The sequence below is a fragment of the Macaca fascicularis genome, chromosome 9 (genome assembly GCF_037993035.2).
Source record: "Macaca fascicularis isolate 582-1 chromosome 9, T2T-MFA8v1.1".
Classification (NCBI taxonomy): domain Eukaryota; kingdom Metazoa; phylum Chordata; class Mammalia; order Primates; family Cercopithecidae; genus Macaca; species Macaca fascicularis.
Genome location: NC_088383.1, coordinates 128,444,099 through 128,461,656, shown reverse-complemented (window position 1 = coordinate 128,461,656; position 17,558 = coordinate 128,444,099). Strand labels below are relative to the sequence as shown.

At 54.3% G+C, this 17,558-nt stretch overlaps 1 protein-coding gene across 10 annotated transcripts in view; it reads right to left on the bottom strand.

The window, feature by feature from the left end:
- GRK5 (G protein-coupled receptor kinase 5) overlaps positions 1 to 17,558 on the bottom strand; it is a 252,869-nt gene that overhangs the window by 12,442 nt on the left and 222,869 nt on the right. For all 10 annotated transcript variants that reach the window (XM_005566566.5, XM_074002888.1, XM_074002891.1 and 7 more), the window contains 5 exons: positions 17,069 to 17,209; positions 11,770 to 11,960; positions 8,499 to 8,536; positions 6,165 to 6,254; positions 4,452 to 4,660 (listed from right to left, as the gene is read on the bottom strand). In XM_005566566.5, coding sequence (XP_005566623.3) covers positions 4,452 to 4,660; positions 6,165 to 6,254; positions 8,499 to 8,536; positions 11,770 to 11,960; positions 17,069 to 17,209 — 669 coding nt within the window. The remainder of the gene's footprint in view (positions 1 to 4,451; positions 4,661 to 6,164; positions 6,255 to 8,498; positions 8,537 to 11,769; positions 11,961 to 17,068; positions 17,210 to 17,558) is intronic.

Sequence of the window (17,558 nt, the reverse complement as noted above, 5' to 3'; positions counted from 1 at the left end):
GAAGATGATGGAGGATCAGAGATGGGTCAGGGGGAGGGGCTGGTCGGGGGAGATGATGGAGGATCAGAGATCCGCCACGGGGAGGGGCTGGTGGGGGGAGATGATGGAGGATCAGAGATGGGTCGGGGGAGGGGCTGGTCGGGGGAGATGATGGAGGACCAGAGATCGGCCACGGGGAGGGGCTGGTGGGGGGAGATGATGGAGGATCAGAGATGGGTCGGGGGAGGGGCTGGTCGGGGGAGATGATGGAGGACCAGAGATCGGCCAGGGGGAGGGGCTGGTCGGGGGAGATGATGGAGGACCAGAGATCGGCCAGGGGGAGGGGCTGGTCGGGGGAGATGATGGAGGATCAGAGATGGGTCAGGGGGAGGGGCTGGTCGGGGGAGATGATGGAGGATCAGAGATCCGCCGGGGGAGGGGCTGGTGGGGGGAGATGATGGAGGATCAGAGATCCGCCGGGGGAGGGGCTGGTGGGGGGAGATGATGGAGGATCAGAGATGGGTCAGGGGGAGGGGCTGGTCGGGGAAGATGATGGAGGATCAGAGATGGGTCAGGGGGAGGGGCTGGTCGGGGGAGATGATGGAGGATCAGAGATCCGCCACGGGGAGGGGCTGGTGGGGGGAGATGATGGAGGATCAGAGATGGGTCGGGGGAGGGGCTGGTCGGGGGAGATGATGGAGGATCAGAGATCCGCCACGGGGAGGGGCTGGTCGGGGGAGATGATGGAGGATCAGAGATCCGCCAGGGGGAGGGGCTGGTGGGGGGAGATGATGGAGGATCAGAGATGGGTCAGGGGGAGGGGCTGGTCGGGGGAGATGATGGAGGATCAGAGATGGGTCAGGGGGAGGGGCTGGTCGGGGGAGATGATGGAGGATCCTGAAGGCCGGGTCGGGTGGTAGGATTTTCATCTGGAGGTAGAAGGAGCCAGGGATGGCTGAGGTAGGGGAGTGTCTTCATCAGAACCAAGAGGCAGGAAGGTGACCAGGAGAGGAAGAGGCTTTGGGAGCAGACACCCGGGTGAGATGGGATGTGGCTGTGAACGAGGCCAGAGGGCTGGACCCGCGCAGGGGTCCTCGACTGGCCGTGGCAGCCACATGACCACAGGGCCCCGGCCCCTGACCCGCACTCCCAGCGCCCCAGCCTCATGATTCTCTCTTCTCCTCTGCCCTACTGAGCGCTGCACCTGTATGCAGTTGGTGTCTACTAAATATCTGCGTTGTGGCTAAAATTCGGAGCAGCCTGCATGGGGGGAGGGGCGCGGCCTTGTTTTTTCCCAGTGCACTTTGCTCATATTCATCCCACGTACACTTCCTGCTGGCTCCTGTGGGGCAGGCGCTGCGCTGGCTGGGGACGCTGGGAGAGTGAGTAGCCACATTGGCCTCCTGGGTCTCAGGGTCTGGAGGGGCTGCCCCCCAAACAAAGGAATCGAAGGTGGCACCAGGGCCAGCACCAGGTTCCACCCTTGAAAGGACTAAGCAGAGAGCTCAGTCGCTCACAGTGTCGCCCTCTAATGCCCCCACGGACCGCCAGGCTGGCGGCTCAGGGTCTGGTGCTCATGCCTCTACTTCTCTCTCTGGGGGCTTCACTGTTTAACAAAGGCTCAAGCATTGGGCTGGGCTGGGCCCAGGCGCTGCACTGTTCTAAGTAGTCCCTCAGAGGCAAGTCTCCTTCTGCAGAGGCTGCAGTGGCTGGTCAGGAAGGTGGCACAAACGAGGGCGAGAAAGGCGAGGGGTGGGCTGGGAGAGCCGGGCCAGGCTACGCGTCAGCTCCTGCCAGGTGGGACGGCAGCCAGGGCCTGAGGCTTCTGCTTTTCAAGAGAAGCCAGAAAATCCAGGTTATTATATGAAATCTCCACATTTTTAAATCTTGGCAATGAACCTACCATTTACTTCTTTTGAAACACCCTGTGCAGGTTGAACCAAACACCCCCCTATATGTTGCCGTTTGAAACCCTGGCATCCAGTCAATGGTTTGCAGCCATGTCGTCAGGTAAGGAGTTTGCAACCATGCTATCAGGTGGACACTAGGAGAAGTAAGAGGAAGAGAAGGTGTGAGTGGGATGGGTGGGGCAGGCAGAGTGGGCTTCCTGGAGGAGGAGAACAGATGGGCTGGAAGGACAAGTGAGACCAAGATGGCTGAAGGGCAAGAGGGAGCTGGAGTGGGGGCTAAGGCCCAGGGCTGGGACTGAGCAGGGGCTTGGGGAAGATGGAGGCTGAGGTCTGGGCCCATGGACTGGGCTCAGGGGACAAAGAGGTGAGATGTGTGAATTTCTGGGCTCCAGAGAAGGGGGAGCAGCTTCTGTGGCTGCTAAGGTAGAATGGGGGACAGACCTGGGGGCCAGAGACCAGCTTCCTCGCTGATTGTGGAGGGGCCCTTTTAGGCAGGCCGGGCTGGAGCCACCAGAGCCTAGAAATAGCCCTGTGAACCCGGAGCCTGTGAGCTCTCCTGGCAAGTCAGGCTCTGCAGTGTCCTGAGCTGCCGCCAGCTGGAGGGGACATGGTAGGTCTGGATGCCAGAGATGCTGCAGTCAAGGGCGTGAAGGAGGCCTAAGACCAGACTCCCCAGACCCAAGATCATTTGTAAGGGAAGCTGCAGCAAGGCCAGAGGCTTCCAGAGGACAGTGGTTTTGTACCCACCAGACAGGTCCTCTGGGAGCAGCAGGCTTTCTCTCAGTGTCCACCAGGGGGCAGCAGAGGGACAGCAGTGCCCTGGTCCAGGGTGCAGCAGGAGATCCCAGCTCCAAAGCCAGGGGCCAAGGTGGGTGACTGGGGTCCGGGGGTGAGACTGGGGCCCTCTCCACCTCGTCATCCTCTTAGTTTGTCCCATATCCCTGCTGAGATCTCTCAAGACCTGCCTCTCTGATTGCCTGGCCCTGACCTGGGACATTTGGTGATGCTCTGTCCACGGCTGTCTGACCCCATCTTTCCCTTGTCTAGTTTTGTCGCACCTGACAGGTATCTCCCAATGGGACAGCCAAGCATGGCTCGCACCCACGTTTCCATGTACTCGACCAGTGCTGCACTGCTCCTCTGGTTCCCCCACCCTAGCCCTGGCTGCAATGACCATGTGGCTTTCTCTGAGGCCCCAGCTGCACGGCGGGCCAACGGCTGTGGGGTTAGGGTGTGGGTCTGCTGTACACACAGGCCTTCTTCCCACAGCTCTGTGAGGTGAGGATGAGGTTGGTGACAGGAAGGGGCCGAGGAGAGGTGTTTGGCTGCAGGGGAGGGGCCTCTGGGGTGAGGAGCCGAGCCAGACCCTCCTGGGGCCGCTCGCAGCGCAGCCTCAGGTCTTCCTGAGCAGAAGCATTGCAACTTTTAATCAACTCCCGGGCCTGCTGCTTCCTAAACTCCGGGAGCTGCCTGGGTTGTCAACGCACACGCTGAACCTGCCCCCAAAGTCGCTGAAGATGTAGAGGGGTGGGAAATGTGGTTCCCGCTCCCAGACTCGGCCTGCCCATCTGTGGCTCCAGGTACATGGGGTTCCAGGGAAAGAAGAGGAAGTCTGTGGGCTGGCAAGTGTGGAGCTGGGTGCTCTGGCCCTTCCTGTCCCTGTAAGGCTGGCATTAGAGGGCAGCTGCTTGCAGTGGGGCTGCCAGCACAGCTGTGCTGGGGACCATAAGGAGGAGGGCCCCAAGGGGGCATGGCTGGACTTGGGGGCTGAGAGCCAGGCCGGAGCAGGAAGTAGCCATCTCCCCAAAAAGCCACTAGTCCTGGTTCCCAGGAAAGGGTTAGGGTTAGGGTTAGGGCCGGCGTCGGGGGGCCCAGGGGCAGGGCGGGCACGGGCAGACTCCACTCCCATATCCCCCACTTCCAATGGCTCCTGTCACTCCTTTATCTGGCTTCCAGTCCCCACATCTGGTCCCACCCACCCAGCTTGTGTAATCGTCACTCCCACCATGCCCTGCCTTTGGGTGGGTCGGACCTCACTATCCCTAGACCCTGTCACACAGGAGCCAGGCTGGCGTGACCAGCAGTCCATCTAGTGGTGGAAAACTTTGTTATAAGATGTTCAAAGACTGCAATCATCACCCCCACCCCCTGCAGCTCTTCGTCTTAAACCAACACCTTGGGATCCAGAGGTGGAGGGAGCAGGAGGCCCAAGGGCAGCGGCAGGGGCTTGACTCAAGGTTGCTTTGTGTCTAGCTCAGACCACCGCTTCTCCGCCCTGTGCAGACCCCCACAGGCTGGATGTGAGGGTGTTCCACACTGTTCCCCTCACCCCCCTCCCCTTGCTTCCTGGGTGTCCCTGCCCCGCCCAGACTTTCTCCTGGAAGCCTCCGCTGACCACCCCAGTCCACAGCAAGGAGTGCCCTCAGCTCTAGCTTGGTGGGCTGCACCCCCCACCACACCCTAGCATGCTCAGATCCCTGTCCCTTCAGCCAGCGTTTGCTGTTTTGGGGACAGACTGGGGCCAGGCCCAGGGAGGGTAGCGTCTGGCCACCAGGAACTCACCATCTTGCAGATGGACTCGGCCTCCTCGGAGAACTTGCGGGAGTACACCTCTTCGGTCTCCAGGACCCGACGGTCCACCTCCTCCCGCTTCACCTTCTCCTTGCGGCCGCGGAATGGCGACTGGCCCTCGATCATCTCATAGATGAGGCAGCCCAGGCCCCAGTAGTCGGGGCTCAGGCCGTACCTCTGGTTGTTCAGGACCTCTGGAGCTGGGGGCAGAGGAGAGAAGAGAGGAGTGAGGACTGGGGAGACAGCTGGTGGCGCTGCTCACTGAAGGCCTGGAGGTTCATGGCTGGGACAGTGGCCACCACCAACTCCTACCCCACCAACTGCTGTGAATACCACCTCCTCCAGGGAGCCTGCCCTGATGACTCTCCTCTGTGCCCCCGAAGGACTCTGATTGTAGCTTTAGAACTCTGACCACTGTGGATGGAGGTGTCCTGCACTCTTGATGTCCCCTTGCCTAGAACATGAGCTACTTTATTCACTACTGTAACAAGTACGACACCTGGCACAGAACAGGTGCTATTGGTATATTTGTTTCAATGAATAAAGGTGTATCTACCCAAATTAAAGATGATCTTAAATTTATCTGTAATTCAAACAATCTCTTGCTATGTCTTCTCTACCACTTTGATAAAGTGAATTACAGATTCACCATAGAAATACAAAAAAGATAGTTCTGCATCATCAGCACGTATGTCTGGAGGGAAATGCATCCACACACGTGCTGGTTTGCACACGAGAGCCTGGGCAGACAGATGCATGGAGCACTCTGCAAAAGGAGACCCAGGCAAATGCACACACAGGTAGGCAGATCTGTCATCCACCCATCCATCATCTATCCCATCCATCCATCCATCCATCCATCCATCCATCCATCCATCCACCCGCCTACATCCCTATCAATCGTCGATCAGCATTCACGTGGGCACACACACACTCACATACACACAGACACACACACCACAGGTTGCCAAATGTCATGCAATCTGAAAAGGGCCCTCTAGCACCAGAGACAAGGTACACCTCCCATGCAGCTGCTGTTGGCACCAGCCTGACCAGAGGGTGGCAGCGTGCCTGGTCCTCGAAGCTCTCTGGGGCCCCCGCCTCTCAGGGGAAGGAGGGTAGGCGTGTGAAATGCACAGAAGGAAGCCCAGGGCGTGCCCCAAATTGGATGGGGGATTCTAGGGCACAGGACTTAACTCTGGGCCTCTTCCCTGCAACCCCCAGGACTCTGGTCTCGGAGCAGACTAAGGCAAGGCGTCAGGAACCGAAGGCTGCTCTCTACTGGAATCACGCTCGGTGATGCCGCAGCTGTGCATGCCTCTCATTTGGGGGCTCTTCTGAATCACCTCCTTCCTCTCAAGGGTCTCTCCTCCTAGACCTCTGCTTCAATGTGGCCTCCCCTAGCAGCGCTATGTGCGAGGCCCCGACCCCTAAGAGTGGCTTGGCTTTGGACACAGGTGGGGCTGGGACCTGGGAGTGCAGAGAGCTCAGAGCAGTCATCACATCTGGGGCCCCTGTGCTCCTCCTCCCCCTGGCTAAGGCCGCCCCCCAGCAGCCCCACAGGGACTGTGGCTCTGCGTGTGATCAGCAGTGCACAAAGAGGCAAGAGGCTCTGCGGGCAGGCTCTGGGGGCTCGGCTGGCAGTGAGCAGGGGCGGCCCCAGTGGGTATCGGGGTGTGTTGACAGAGGCAGCCCAGCACTCACCCATGTAGCCAACAGTGCCCACCCGGCCGCGGATCAGGTCTCCCTCGGGGATCTTCACAGCCAAGCCCAGGTCTGAGATCCTAATGTGGCCTGAGGGGGACAGCAGGGTCAGTGGGTTCCCAGGACAGCCGCGTGGGCGCCGGGCCTTGCTGTGTGCCCATGGGCAAGGCACACGAGCTCTTGGCACTCTCTGTCCGAGGACAACAGGGACCCCAATCTGCCATCTCAGGGTGACCACAAGACCCTTGGGAGAGTGCAGGTGTGGGAGGACACAGGAAAATGCCCGCTCTTCAGGAGTGGAACATAAAGATGCAATAGGATGCCTGGACCCGGCTGGACGTTGACCGACCTGCCTAGTCAAAGGCTGAATGGGCCTCTTGGACGGCTGAGGTCACAGAGGATCTTGGCTGGGTTCTGGGATTACTTCATGGGAAAAATGTGAGGTCTTGCTGGCATTCTGCAACAATTTGCTTAAGGGGAAAACATTATAAAACAATTTGGGAAGCAGCTCCCAGGCCTGCCTTGCTGGTCTCTGGAGGTTGGTTGTTTTTCACTTTAGAGAAACTAGAAGGGAAAATGTCTGGTCTGACCCGGCAGAGCCTGGAGATGAATCTGAGCTCACAGCCCAGCACTGACCTGAGAGCGGGAGACGCCGAGCTGAGCTCCACTTCGATCTTTGTCCCTCCCGCGGCCCACCTGGGCAGGGTCACAGCCACAACTTACCCCCGCAGGAAGGAGCACGTCCCCTTCCCTTCCCTGCCTATGGGCAGCAGGGCCCCATCCCCACCCCTCCAGCCTAGATGTCAGCAAGGGCCAGTGTCGAGACCCCGTCAGGCTGTAGCTGCATGGACTCCCTGGCTCGGTGGGGGCTGACAGTCAGGACAGCAGAGGAGCAGGGTGGGCTTTGTTCTGAGACCAAGGGAAGCACTGGGCTCCTCCAGAGACGGCGGCAGGCCTGGGCCCTCCGACCGCCCCTCCACAGGGCAGTATCCCATGCAGACCTCTCTTCAGGTCATCAGCGACCTAGTTTCTCCCCTCCCTCTACTGGGGACTGCCAGGGTGTGGGGCCTGCTGGCAAAAGACCCAGTTTCTGCCCTCGGCTCCCCACTGATGCTGCTGGGTGACTCTGGCAGGATGGCTCCCCTGAGGCTCAGTTTTGTCATCTGTAAAATGGGCACAGAGATGCTGTCTTAACCTTCTCTGTGCAGGTGGGAAGATCTAGTCAGATCAAAGGTGTGGAAATCACCCAAGCACAGTGGCTCACGTCTGTAATCCCAGCACTCAGGGAGGCTGAGGCAGGTGGATCACTTGAGGTCAGGAGTTTGAGACCAGCCTGGTCAACATGGCAAAACCCCCTTTCTACTAAAAATACAAAAATTAGCCAGGCATGGTGGCACATGCCTGTAATCTCAGCTACTTGGGAGACTGAGGCAGCAAAATAGCTTGAACTCGGGAGGTGGAGGTTGCACTGAGTTGAGATCAAACCACTGCACTCCAGCCTGGGCAACAAGAGTAAAAGTACATCTCAAAAAATAATAATAATAATAATACAAAAACTAGCCAGGTGCGGTGGCGCATGCCTGTAATCCCAGCTACTTGGGAGGCTGAGGCAAGAGAATCACTTAAACCTGGGAGGCAGAGGTTGCAGTGAGCCGAGGTCATGCCATTGCACTCCAGCCTGAGCAACAGAGTGAGACTCTGTCTCAAAAAAAAAAAAAGGTATAGGAACTATTTTCCAGGTGTGAGGCTACACAGCTATGAGGGTTACTGTGGTTGTTCTTGCTATTCAGTGCCCACAGCCAAGAGAAAATAATGATGGTAATGCACAAACATAATGCCTAAGACATTTACAGCTGGCTAGACTGACGAGCAACTCCCTCTCAAGCTGTCGTGTAGGAGCCTCGCCACAACCCTCTTCCCTCTGGGTGGGCAGGGCAGGGCAGGACACTTTGCTTCCATTTCACAAACAAGATGAAAGGTGGAGAACTTAGTGGAAGTTAAGTATTTGCCCAGCGTCTCTGAAATTCTAGACTCCTTGCTCAGTGTGCTGTAGAGACCACGCCTGGCCAGAAGTTATTTTAACACTTAGAGCCTTATGATCAAAGGGAATTTAAAAAACTCTGAATTTCTATGTCTCTCTGAACACTGCCTGTTCACCAAGCAGGAGCTCTGTCCATGCTCACAGCTTTCTCTCTTCCCCAGGTACCCAGCACTGAGCAGTGGGAGTGGGGCCTGTGGTCAGTCTCCCCAGCTCTCTCTGAGAATCCCTGGGAGGCCCTTTGCTTTCTCTGGGTTGCGACGCTCACCTCAGCTATCGAGTAGGAAAAGACTTACCATAATCATCTAACAGGATGTTTTCAGGTTTCAGATCTCTGAAAGGAAAAACAATGAGCATCAGAGTGTGGGCATTCTGGGCAGGTAGGATGCACTGGCATCTGGTTGACCCCTCGGGCTAACCAGGCCTAAGTGGCCACAGGGTGTTTCCTTCCCACCTTGTGGCTCAGGCTGTCCGCTTTGAGTCAAAATGATCTTCAGCTCATTTCTCTCCTTCCAGTAATTTAAAGCAACACTGCTGTTTGCCACAGGCATTTCCCAACCCTGGAGAGTGACTGGGAAAGTTAGGAAAAGGCCAGTCATGGCCCCTGTTCACACATCAAAGACTCTAGGGCTGAGGATACTTCTGGTGGGGTAACAGAGCCCCTCCAAGGCTGGGAAGACCCTGCAGGTCTCAGGAAGCCCTGAAGGCAGAACAGGGCCTGGAGTGAAGGGAGTTGCACAATTGGGAAGAGAGGATCGAAGGGGAGAAGGTGGGGGTATGGGAAAAAGACCCCCTTTGGGATGGGGCCTGCAGGAGACTGGCACACTCCCCAACTCCAGCTACACTACAATGCTGGAGAAAGCACAGCCACAGGGCACGGCGTAGGTGTGGCTGCCTTATCCTGTCCCTAACGTCTCTTCTCTTGATGATGGAATCTTGCTCACAAGAAGGGGAGCCTCTGCATTCCCAGGATGGGGGGAGAGCCAGCAGAGGAGCTGGTTTTATAGGAAAAAGTCTTCCCTATGGGTAAAAGAACAGCCAACAGGAGTGTGTGCAACTCATTAAGCCATGGGGCGAACAGTACACAGGATCTGGATGGAGGCTCCAGTTCTCAACCACTCAGCTTTGTTTATTTAACTGATGGCAGCTGTCCTCATGCAGGGTGGTTAATGTACCCAAATCCAGCCAGTGAGCCTCATCAAATGATAATTGGTGTTTGTATATCCTTATTTATCACAAAATACTTTTGTTGCTGTTGTTATTTAAACGGCATTCTTTTGATGTGTTAACAATTCCAAATAAGGGTAGGAGCCATCATCTCAACAAGCCGGCTGCCAGCAGGCTAGCAGGGCAGCTCACTAGTGGGCACTGGTCAGAACCGAGCCCAGAGAGAGGCCGTGGAGAGTGGTCACAGTCAGGGAGGAGGTACTGTGGTTCTTTTTGCCCCTGGAAGAAGAGAAGCTGGAACTTGGAGGGCTTTCTTTTCTCTTTTTAAATAAAAGGCAATCAAGTAGAGAATTCTTTGTCCAACCCTTAGGGAAAATTTTCCGACTCTTCACTTGAGTGACAACAAAATAGAAACATAAATGGGGGGATGGCATGGGGGGAAGGCCATGTCATCAAGACCATTCTTTCTTGTTTTCAAAACCTTCCTGGTCCCAAGATGAGCTCCACTGTAAAGGTCTTCAGACTGGGCTGTGTGTTGGGGTCTGCCAGGACCAAGCAGGAGGTTCCCTCCTGTCCGAAGTTTTAGGGCTTTGGATTTCTTTGCATCAGGATGCTCTGTCCTGGCATCTTTTGGGATTGCCCTCCCACCTCCCCCTTCTCAATAACTCCTCTCCCAAGTTACAGAAGAAAAGCAGCTTCCTCCCCTCCCGAGTATGACTGTAGCGACCCACTCCAGATGTCAAAACCCCCGGTTCCAAAGGACTGATTAGAAATGAGATCTACTTGGCTGGGCACAGTGGCTCACGCCTGTAATCCCAGCACTTTGGGAGGCCAAGGAGGGTGGATCGCGAGGTCAGGAGATCGAGACCATCCTGGCTAACACGGTGAAACCCTGTCTCTACTAAAAATACAAAAAATTAGCCGGGCGTGGTGGTGGGCGCCTGTAGTCCCAGCTACTCGGGAGGTTGAGTCAGGAGAATGGCGTGAACCCGGGAGGAGGAGCTTACAGTGAGATCGCACCACTGCACTCCAGCCTGGGTGACGGAGCAAGACTCTGTCTCAAAAAAAAAAAAAAAAAAGGAAAAGTTATTTTATTTTATTTTGAGACAGTCTTGCTCCGTCACCCAGGCTGGAGTGCAGTGGTCATCTTGACTCACTGCAATCTCCAGGTTAAAGCGATTCTTTAGCCTCAGCCTCCCAAGTAGCTGGGACTACAGGCATGTGCCACCACGTCCAGCTACTTTTTGTATTTTTAACAGAGACAGGGTTTCACCATGTTGGCCAGGCTGGTCTCGAACTTCTGACCTCAGGTGATCTGCCTGCCTCAGCCTCACAGAGTGCTGGGATTACAGGTATGAACCACCACACCTGGCCAGAGAAGTTGTTTTAACACTTAGAGGCTTATGGTCAAAGGGAATTTCAAAAAAACTTGTGTGTATCCATATATTTGTTTTAGGGCCTTCTGGTCAAATGGAATTTCAAAAACTCTTATATGTATCCATATATTTGTTTCAGAGATGTACTCTCATCAATGAAAGACTTTCAGGCAAAAATATTATTAACATTCTGGGGGGATGGAGAGAGAGAAGGAAATGATAGAAAATTCCTCATCACTAAAGAGCTTTCTGTGCAGTTTTTGGATAAATGCAGGTGCAAATCAATTCGCTATAGCAACTAGAGATTCCACTGGATCCCTTGAAGAGTGTAATGTAACTGCTCAATTTCAATATATCAAAAATTGTCACTATTTTCAATATGATGGAATATTTCAAATGTCTACGTAAAATGCAGTGTCACAGAGATTTTCAAAATTCTTTCAGAAGGACTGGGAGAAAAATCTGAAGGGCACTGCTCCTTGTGAGTGGAATCTGGACCCCTGGCCCTACAATGTCCAGGTCCCTATAGGATTGAGGTCGCGGGAGATAGGGGTGAAGACCAGAACAAGCTGAGGACAGTGTGTGGTGGGACAATGGGCCACTCTATTCTGCTTGTGGGCAGTGACCCCACCCAAGTCTTCCCAGGGCTGATCCCAGATAGCGGCCACCAGGCCCCTTCTGACCTTCCCTGGGTGCTGGGATGGAGGCAACTGGAGGGAGCAGTGGTCACGGCCCGTTCTCCTTGACTTGAAGGAGTAGTCAGTTTCGAGAACATGATTTCACTTGCTTGACTTCCCTAAACTTTGGAGGCTGGAGAACACGAGCCAGAGGGTGGCGACCTCGCTTCCTCAGTGCCAGGGGCCCCAGGTTCCTGGAGTGGAAAGTCTGTTCGACTCTGCACCCTCCCCTGGTGCTGACCAGGGCTGATTCCCAGAGCGATGGCGACCACCTGCCTGAGGGTGCGGAGGCGCTGGCCCCACCCTCTCGGACTTAGACTTGGAAGGCCTCAGTGCCCTCCACTCACCGGTAGACGGTGTTCTCGCGGTGGAGGTCTTCTAAGCCGCAGAGGATCTCTGCCGCATAAAACAAGGCCCGCTCCTCCTCGAAGCCGGGGTTGCCCATGTTGTAGATGTGGAACTTCAGGTCGCCCCCGTTCATGATGGTCAGGACCAAGCACAGCGCATCCTTGGTCTCGTAGGCATAGGCGAGGTTGACCTGGGAGCGCAAGAACAGTGCCATGGGGAGGTCATGAAAATGGCCACTCACTTCCGCTTCCCTCCTCAGGATCCTGGGAACTGGGGTGGGAGGGAACAAAGGAGCCTCACCCTGCTCCCCTGCACCCAGATGGCCTCTGCAGTGACCCTGTCTACGGCCTCCTTGGCTGATAAGGGGCTCACACCAGCTCCTCCCATTCAGTGGCTCAAGGTGAGAAGGCCAAGGTGGGTAGGACAGGCTGGCACCCCGACCTCCCAGTGAATCCAACAGGATGGCGTCTGTGCTCCCTCCACAGAAGCACATGTGTGCATCAGCTGGAGAAGACTGGATGGTGCCTTGTTGGCCAGTCAGAAAAGCAGGGCTCACCTGCCCTTCTAGCTGTGGAAGCCATTATCACAGGGCCAAGTGAAGGTGAGCTGGAGGGGCAGTGGGGCTTTGGGAAGTGGAACACAGCCTGGTAAAGGCTTTCTCTTGCATGCAGGATGTGCCTGGTTGATATGGTTTGGCTCTGTGTCCCCACCCAAATCTCATCTCGAATTGTACTCCCATAATTCCCATGTGTTGTGGGAGGGACCCGGTGGGAGATAACTGAATCATGGGGGCAGTTTCTCCCATACTGTTCTTGCGGTAGTGAATATGTCTCACAGATCTGATGGTTTTATAAGGGGAAACCCCTTTCATTTGGTTCTCATTCTTCTCTTGCTACCGCCATGTAAGAAGTGCCTTTCGCCTTCTGCCATGATTGTGGGGCTTCCCCAGTCACGTGGAACTGTAAGTCCATTAAACCGCTTTCTTTTGTAAATTGCCTAGTCTCGGGTATGTCTTTATCAGCAGTGTGAAAACGGACTAATAGAGTAAATTGGTACCAGTAGAGTGAGGCAGTACTGAAAAAAATACCCAAAAACGTAGACACGACTTTGGAACTGGTAACAGGTAGAGGTTGGAACAGTGACGGGCTCAGAAGATAGGAAAATGTGAGAAAGTTTGGAACTTCCTAGAGACTTGTTGAATGGCTTTGCCCAAAATGCTGAGAGTGATATGGATAATAAAGTCCTGGCTGAGGTGGTCTCAGATGGAAATGAGGAACTTGTTGGGAACTGGAGCAAAGGTGACTCTTGTTATGTTTTAGCAAAGAAACTGGTGGCATTTTGCTCCTGCCCTATAGATTTGTGAAACTTTGAACTTGAGAGAGATGATTTAGAGTATCTCACAGAGAAATTTATAAGCAACAAGGCATTCAAGGGGTGACATAGGTGCTGTTAAAGACATTCAGATTTATAAGGGAAGGACGACATAAAGGTTTGGAAAGTTTGCAGCCTGACAATGCAATAGAAAACAAAATCCCATTTTCTGAGGAGAAATTCAGGCTGGCTGACTAAATTTGCATAACTAACAAGGAGCTGAATGTTAATCCCCAAGACCATGGGGAAAATGTTTCCAGGGCATGTCAGAGGTCTTCACAGCAGCCCCTCCCATCACAGGCCCAGAGGCCTAGGAGGAAAAAGTGGTTTTGCAGGCTGGGTCCAGGGTCCCTGTGCTGTGTGCAGCTGAGGCTGAAACGGGCCAATCTAGAGCTTGGCTGTGGCTGAAACGGGCCAATCTAGAGCTCGAGTCATGGTGGAAACCCCAAGCCTTGGCAGCTTCCATGTAGTGTTGAGCCTGCGAGTGCACAGAAGTCAAGAATTGAGGTTTGGGAACCTCCGCCTAGACTTCAGAAGATGTGTGCAAACACCTGGATGCTCAGGCAGAAGTTTGCTGCAGGGGCGGGGCCCTCATGGAGACCCTCTGCTATGGCAGTGCAGAAGGGAAATGTGGGGTCAGAGCCCCCACACGGAGTCCCTACCGGGGCATGGACTATTGGAGCTGTCAGAAGGGGGCCACCGTCCTCCAGACCCCAGAATGGTAGATCCACTGACAGCTTGCACCATTTGCCTGGAAAATCTGCAGACACTCAATGCCAGCCCATGAAAGCAGCCAGGACGGAGACAGTACCCTGCAAAGTCACAGGGATGGAGTTGCCCAAGGCATCAGCATGATCCGGATGTGAGACATGGAGTCAAAGGAGATCATTTCAGAGCTTTAAGATTTGACTGCTCTGCTGGATTTTGGACTTGCATGGGGTCTGTAGCCCCTTTGTTTTGGCCAATTCCATCCATTTGGAACAGCTATGCTTACCCAATGCCTGTACCCCTATTGTATCTAGGAAGTAACTAACTTGCTTTTGATTTTACAGGCTTGTAGGTGGAAAGGACTTGCCCTGTCTCAGGTAAGACTGTGGACTGTGTATGGACTTTTGAGTTAATGCTGAAATGAGTTAAGATTTTGGGGGACTGTTGGGAAGGCATGACTGGTTTTGAAATGTGAGGTCATGAGATTTGGGAGTGGCCAGGGGTGGAATGATATGGTTTGGCTGTGTCCCCACCCAAATCTCATCTTGAATTGTACTCCCATAATTCCCATGTGTTGTGGGAGGGACCCGGTGGGAGATAATTGAATTGTGGGCAGTTTCTCCCATACTGTTCTCGTGGTAGTGTATAAGTCTCATGAGATCTGATGGTTTTATAAGGGGAAACCCCTTTCACTTGGTTCTCATTCTTCTCTTGCCACCGCCATGTAAGAAGTGCCTTTGCATTCCATCATGATTGTGAGGCCTCCCCAGCCACGTGGAACTGTAAGTCCTTCAAACCTCTTTCTTTTGTAAATTGCTTGGTCTCAGGTATGTCTTCATCAGCAGTGTGAAAATGGACTAATACAATGGTCCACCTGGCAAGGGGCCACCAAGAGAGAGGGGTCTAGTCCTCTGCTGGTGGAGTCCAGACACCCAAGGCTCTGTGAAGCAAGGCCATGGTGGGGCGGCAGGGGCAAATTATGCCAGAAGGTAATCCTTCTCCATGTAGGGAGGTGGCACACATGAAACCCGGCCATTGAGGGCCAGGCTAGGAACTGGCTGTGCCATAAAACTGGTGCATCAACATCAGCTATTTTTGAGGAGAGGAGACAAAATGACAGCTGAGGATGAGTGAGCTCATGGGGACCGTGCTTCTGCTGCAACGGCTACAGCTATCACCTTCCTCCCACATCTGCCCAGGTGATCACTGAGAAAGGGCTCCAGGAGGTGACACTGTGGGAACTCCCTGCCAGGGGCCATGGATGGGGCACAGTTAAAGAAGGTGCAGCCATCGTGACTGAAGGCTGTTAAAGACGTGCCGCCCAGCTTTGTGAGTCACACGATCCTCTTCCCTGAGCAGGACCCACCAGCACCATCCGTGGCCAGAGCCAGCACCATCCCTTCAGAGACAAGGCTCCGTAGGCAGCATCCAGGGCTTCCTGCTGAAGGGGCTGGTGGTGGGGAGGAAGGTTCTGGACTCAAGGAGGCCCGTGGCTGAAATGATGGCTGGAGTTAGCCTCATCCGCCTCATCTCCACATGCCATGGCACTGCCCACACCTGTACCCCAGACAAGGCTGGCAGCTGAGGGTGGCCTGGGATGAGATCCAAGATGCAAACTTCCATCCTCTTGGACTGCCACTGGTCTGTAGTGTTTTTTTTTTGTTGTTTGTTTGTTTGTTTTACAAAGTCTCACTGTCGCTCATGCTGGAGTGTGGTGGCACGATCTCAGCTCACTGAAATCTCTGCCTCTCAGGTTCAAGTGATTCTCATGCCTCAGCCTCCCAAGTAGCTGGAATTACAGGCGCCCACCACCATGCCCAGGTAATTTTTGTATTTTTAGTAGAGATGGGGTTTTGCCATGTTTACCAGGTTGGTCTTGAACTCCTGACCTCAAGTGATCTGTCTGTCTCGACCTTCCAAAGTGCTAGGATTATAGGCGTGAGCCACCGTGCCTGGCCCTCTAGTGGTTTAAAGATGGAAAACAATTTCCATCCATGGGGACTGACTATACGGATTATGCTTTATCTCTTCAGGAGAATGATGCCCAACTTTAAAAGGGGCATGAATTAGAGGTCTGGATGGAGAAAAAGATCTACAATGTAAGGCAAAAACATTCCTCCATAAGAGGTACAGAAGATCCCATTGGCTAAAAATAATAAAGCCTGTACATGAATAAAACATGTCTGGAGTGATTAATCAAAGAGGGAAGCTTTTCGTTTTATTGTGTATCCTTCTGTGCTGTTTAAATTTTTACCTTGTGTATATATTATTTTTAATGTATGCATGTATTTATTTTTAGAGATGAGGTCTTGCTGTGTCACCCAGGCTGGGGTGCAGTGGCATGATCATGGCTCACTGCAGCCTCAAAGTCCTGGGTTCAAGCAATCCTCCTGCCTCAGCCTTCTGAGTAGCTGGGACTACAGGCATGTACCACTGCACCCAGCTTTATTTTTTATAACAGCATGTAGCAGAAGGTATTAGAGCTGACCAAATATCCATGCACTTCACATTTCCCAGCCTCCCCTGAAATTAACTTGTCTCTGTGTTGACTGGTTCTGGCTGGCAGACTGTGGGTGAAATTGAGGAACATCTGTCCAGTAGAGGCAGTGGAAAGTCTCCGTGTGGAACCCCCAGCACTCACTTTCAAGGCTCCAGACGGGGCAGCTGTTAGATGGAGGTGGTTGACCCAATCTGATTGGACTTCAGGTGAGTGACAGATGAACCTCTGCTGTATTCAGCTACTTAGGGTTTGGGGCAAATTCGTTACCGCAGCAGGGCCCAGCCTAGACTGACTAACACAACGTACACAGACTCGATAGTGCCATTCCAGGATGCTGGTACTAAGGTCCCCAACATGATGGCACCAGCCTAGAGGGTCTGTGGAACCCACAGCTCCCAGGCTGGGCCCAGGTGAACTTGCTTTTGTCCACTGAGGAGTTTACAAAGTGGTCCAGGAGAACAGAGGTGTCAGTCTCACACACAGCAGGGAGGCAGGCACTGGCTGGCTCTGGGGATGGGACAAAGCCAGCCACAATCGACCACAAGAGGCCTTGTGATGGAGGACTGTCTTGCTGCCTTTCTGTAGCTCAGCCCTGTCACTGGCATTCCCCTTCCCTGGGGTGGGGACCTGCCGCATTAGAGGACCACACCCTTCTGGAGGGAGGGAAGCCCCAGTCCACAGAAGGGCGAGCCGGTCACTGGGCCCAGATGCTCACTCACCACAAACTGACTGTTGACCTTCTCGAGGATCTGCTTCTCGTTGAGGGCCATGGACTCCCCTTTCCTCTTTTTGATCCTCTTCTTCTCCAAGCGCTTGCAGGCGTACATTTTACCCGTGGCCCGAACCTGGCAGGCACACACCTGCAGTGCAAGAAAGAAACCAGGGTGGCAGGAGCACTGTGGAGGCCTGTCTCTAGCTCCTCCAGGGCTGGGACCACAGGGCTCCCAGGTGGAGAATGGATGGGGTCAGAGCTGGCCCTGCCTGGCTTCGTGGGTACTCCAGGCTCCCAGGACCCCATGATGCCTGGCCTGGGACCCACGGCTGTCCTGGGCCCTTGCCCTCCCTCCTCCTCCCCTTCGAGGATTCCCAGTCCTGGAAGGGGCAGAATGAGCCACTCACACCAAGGCTTAGATAACTGACTGGGGCCCCAAGTACTGTCCCATTCCCAGGGCAACTGAATTTTCTCCTAGCAGCTGCTGGTAGAGAAGT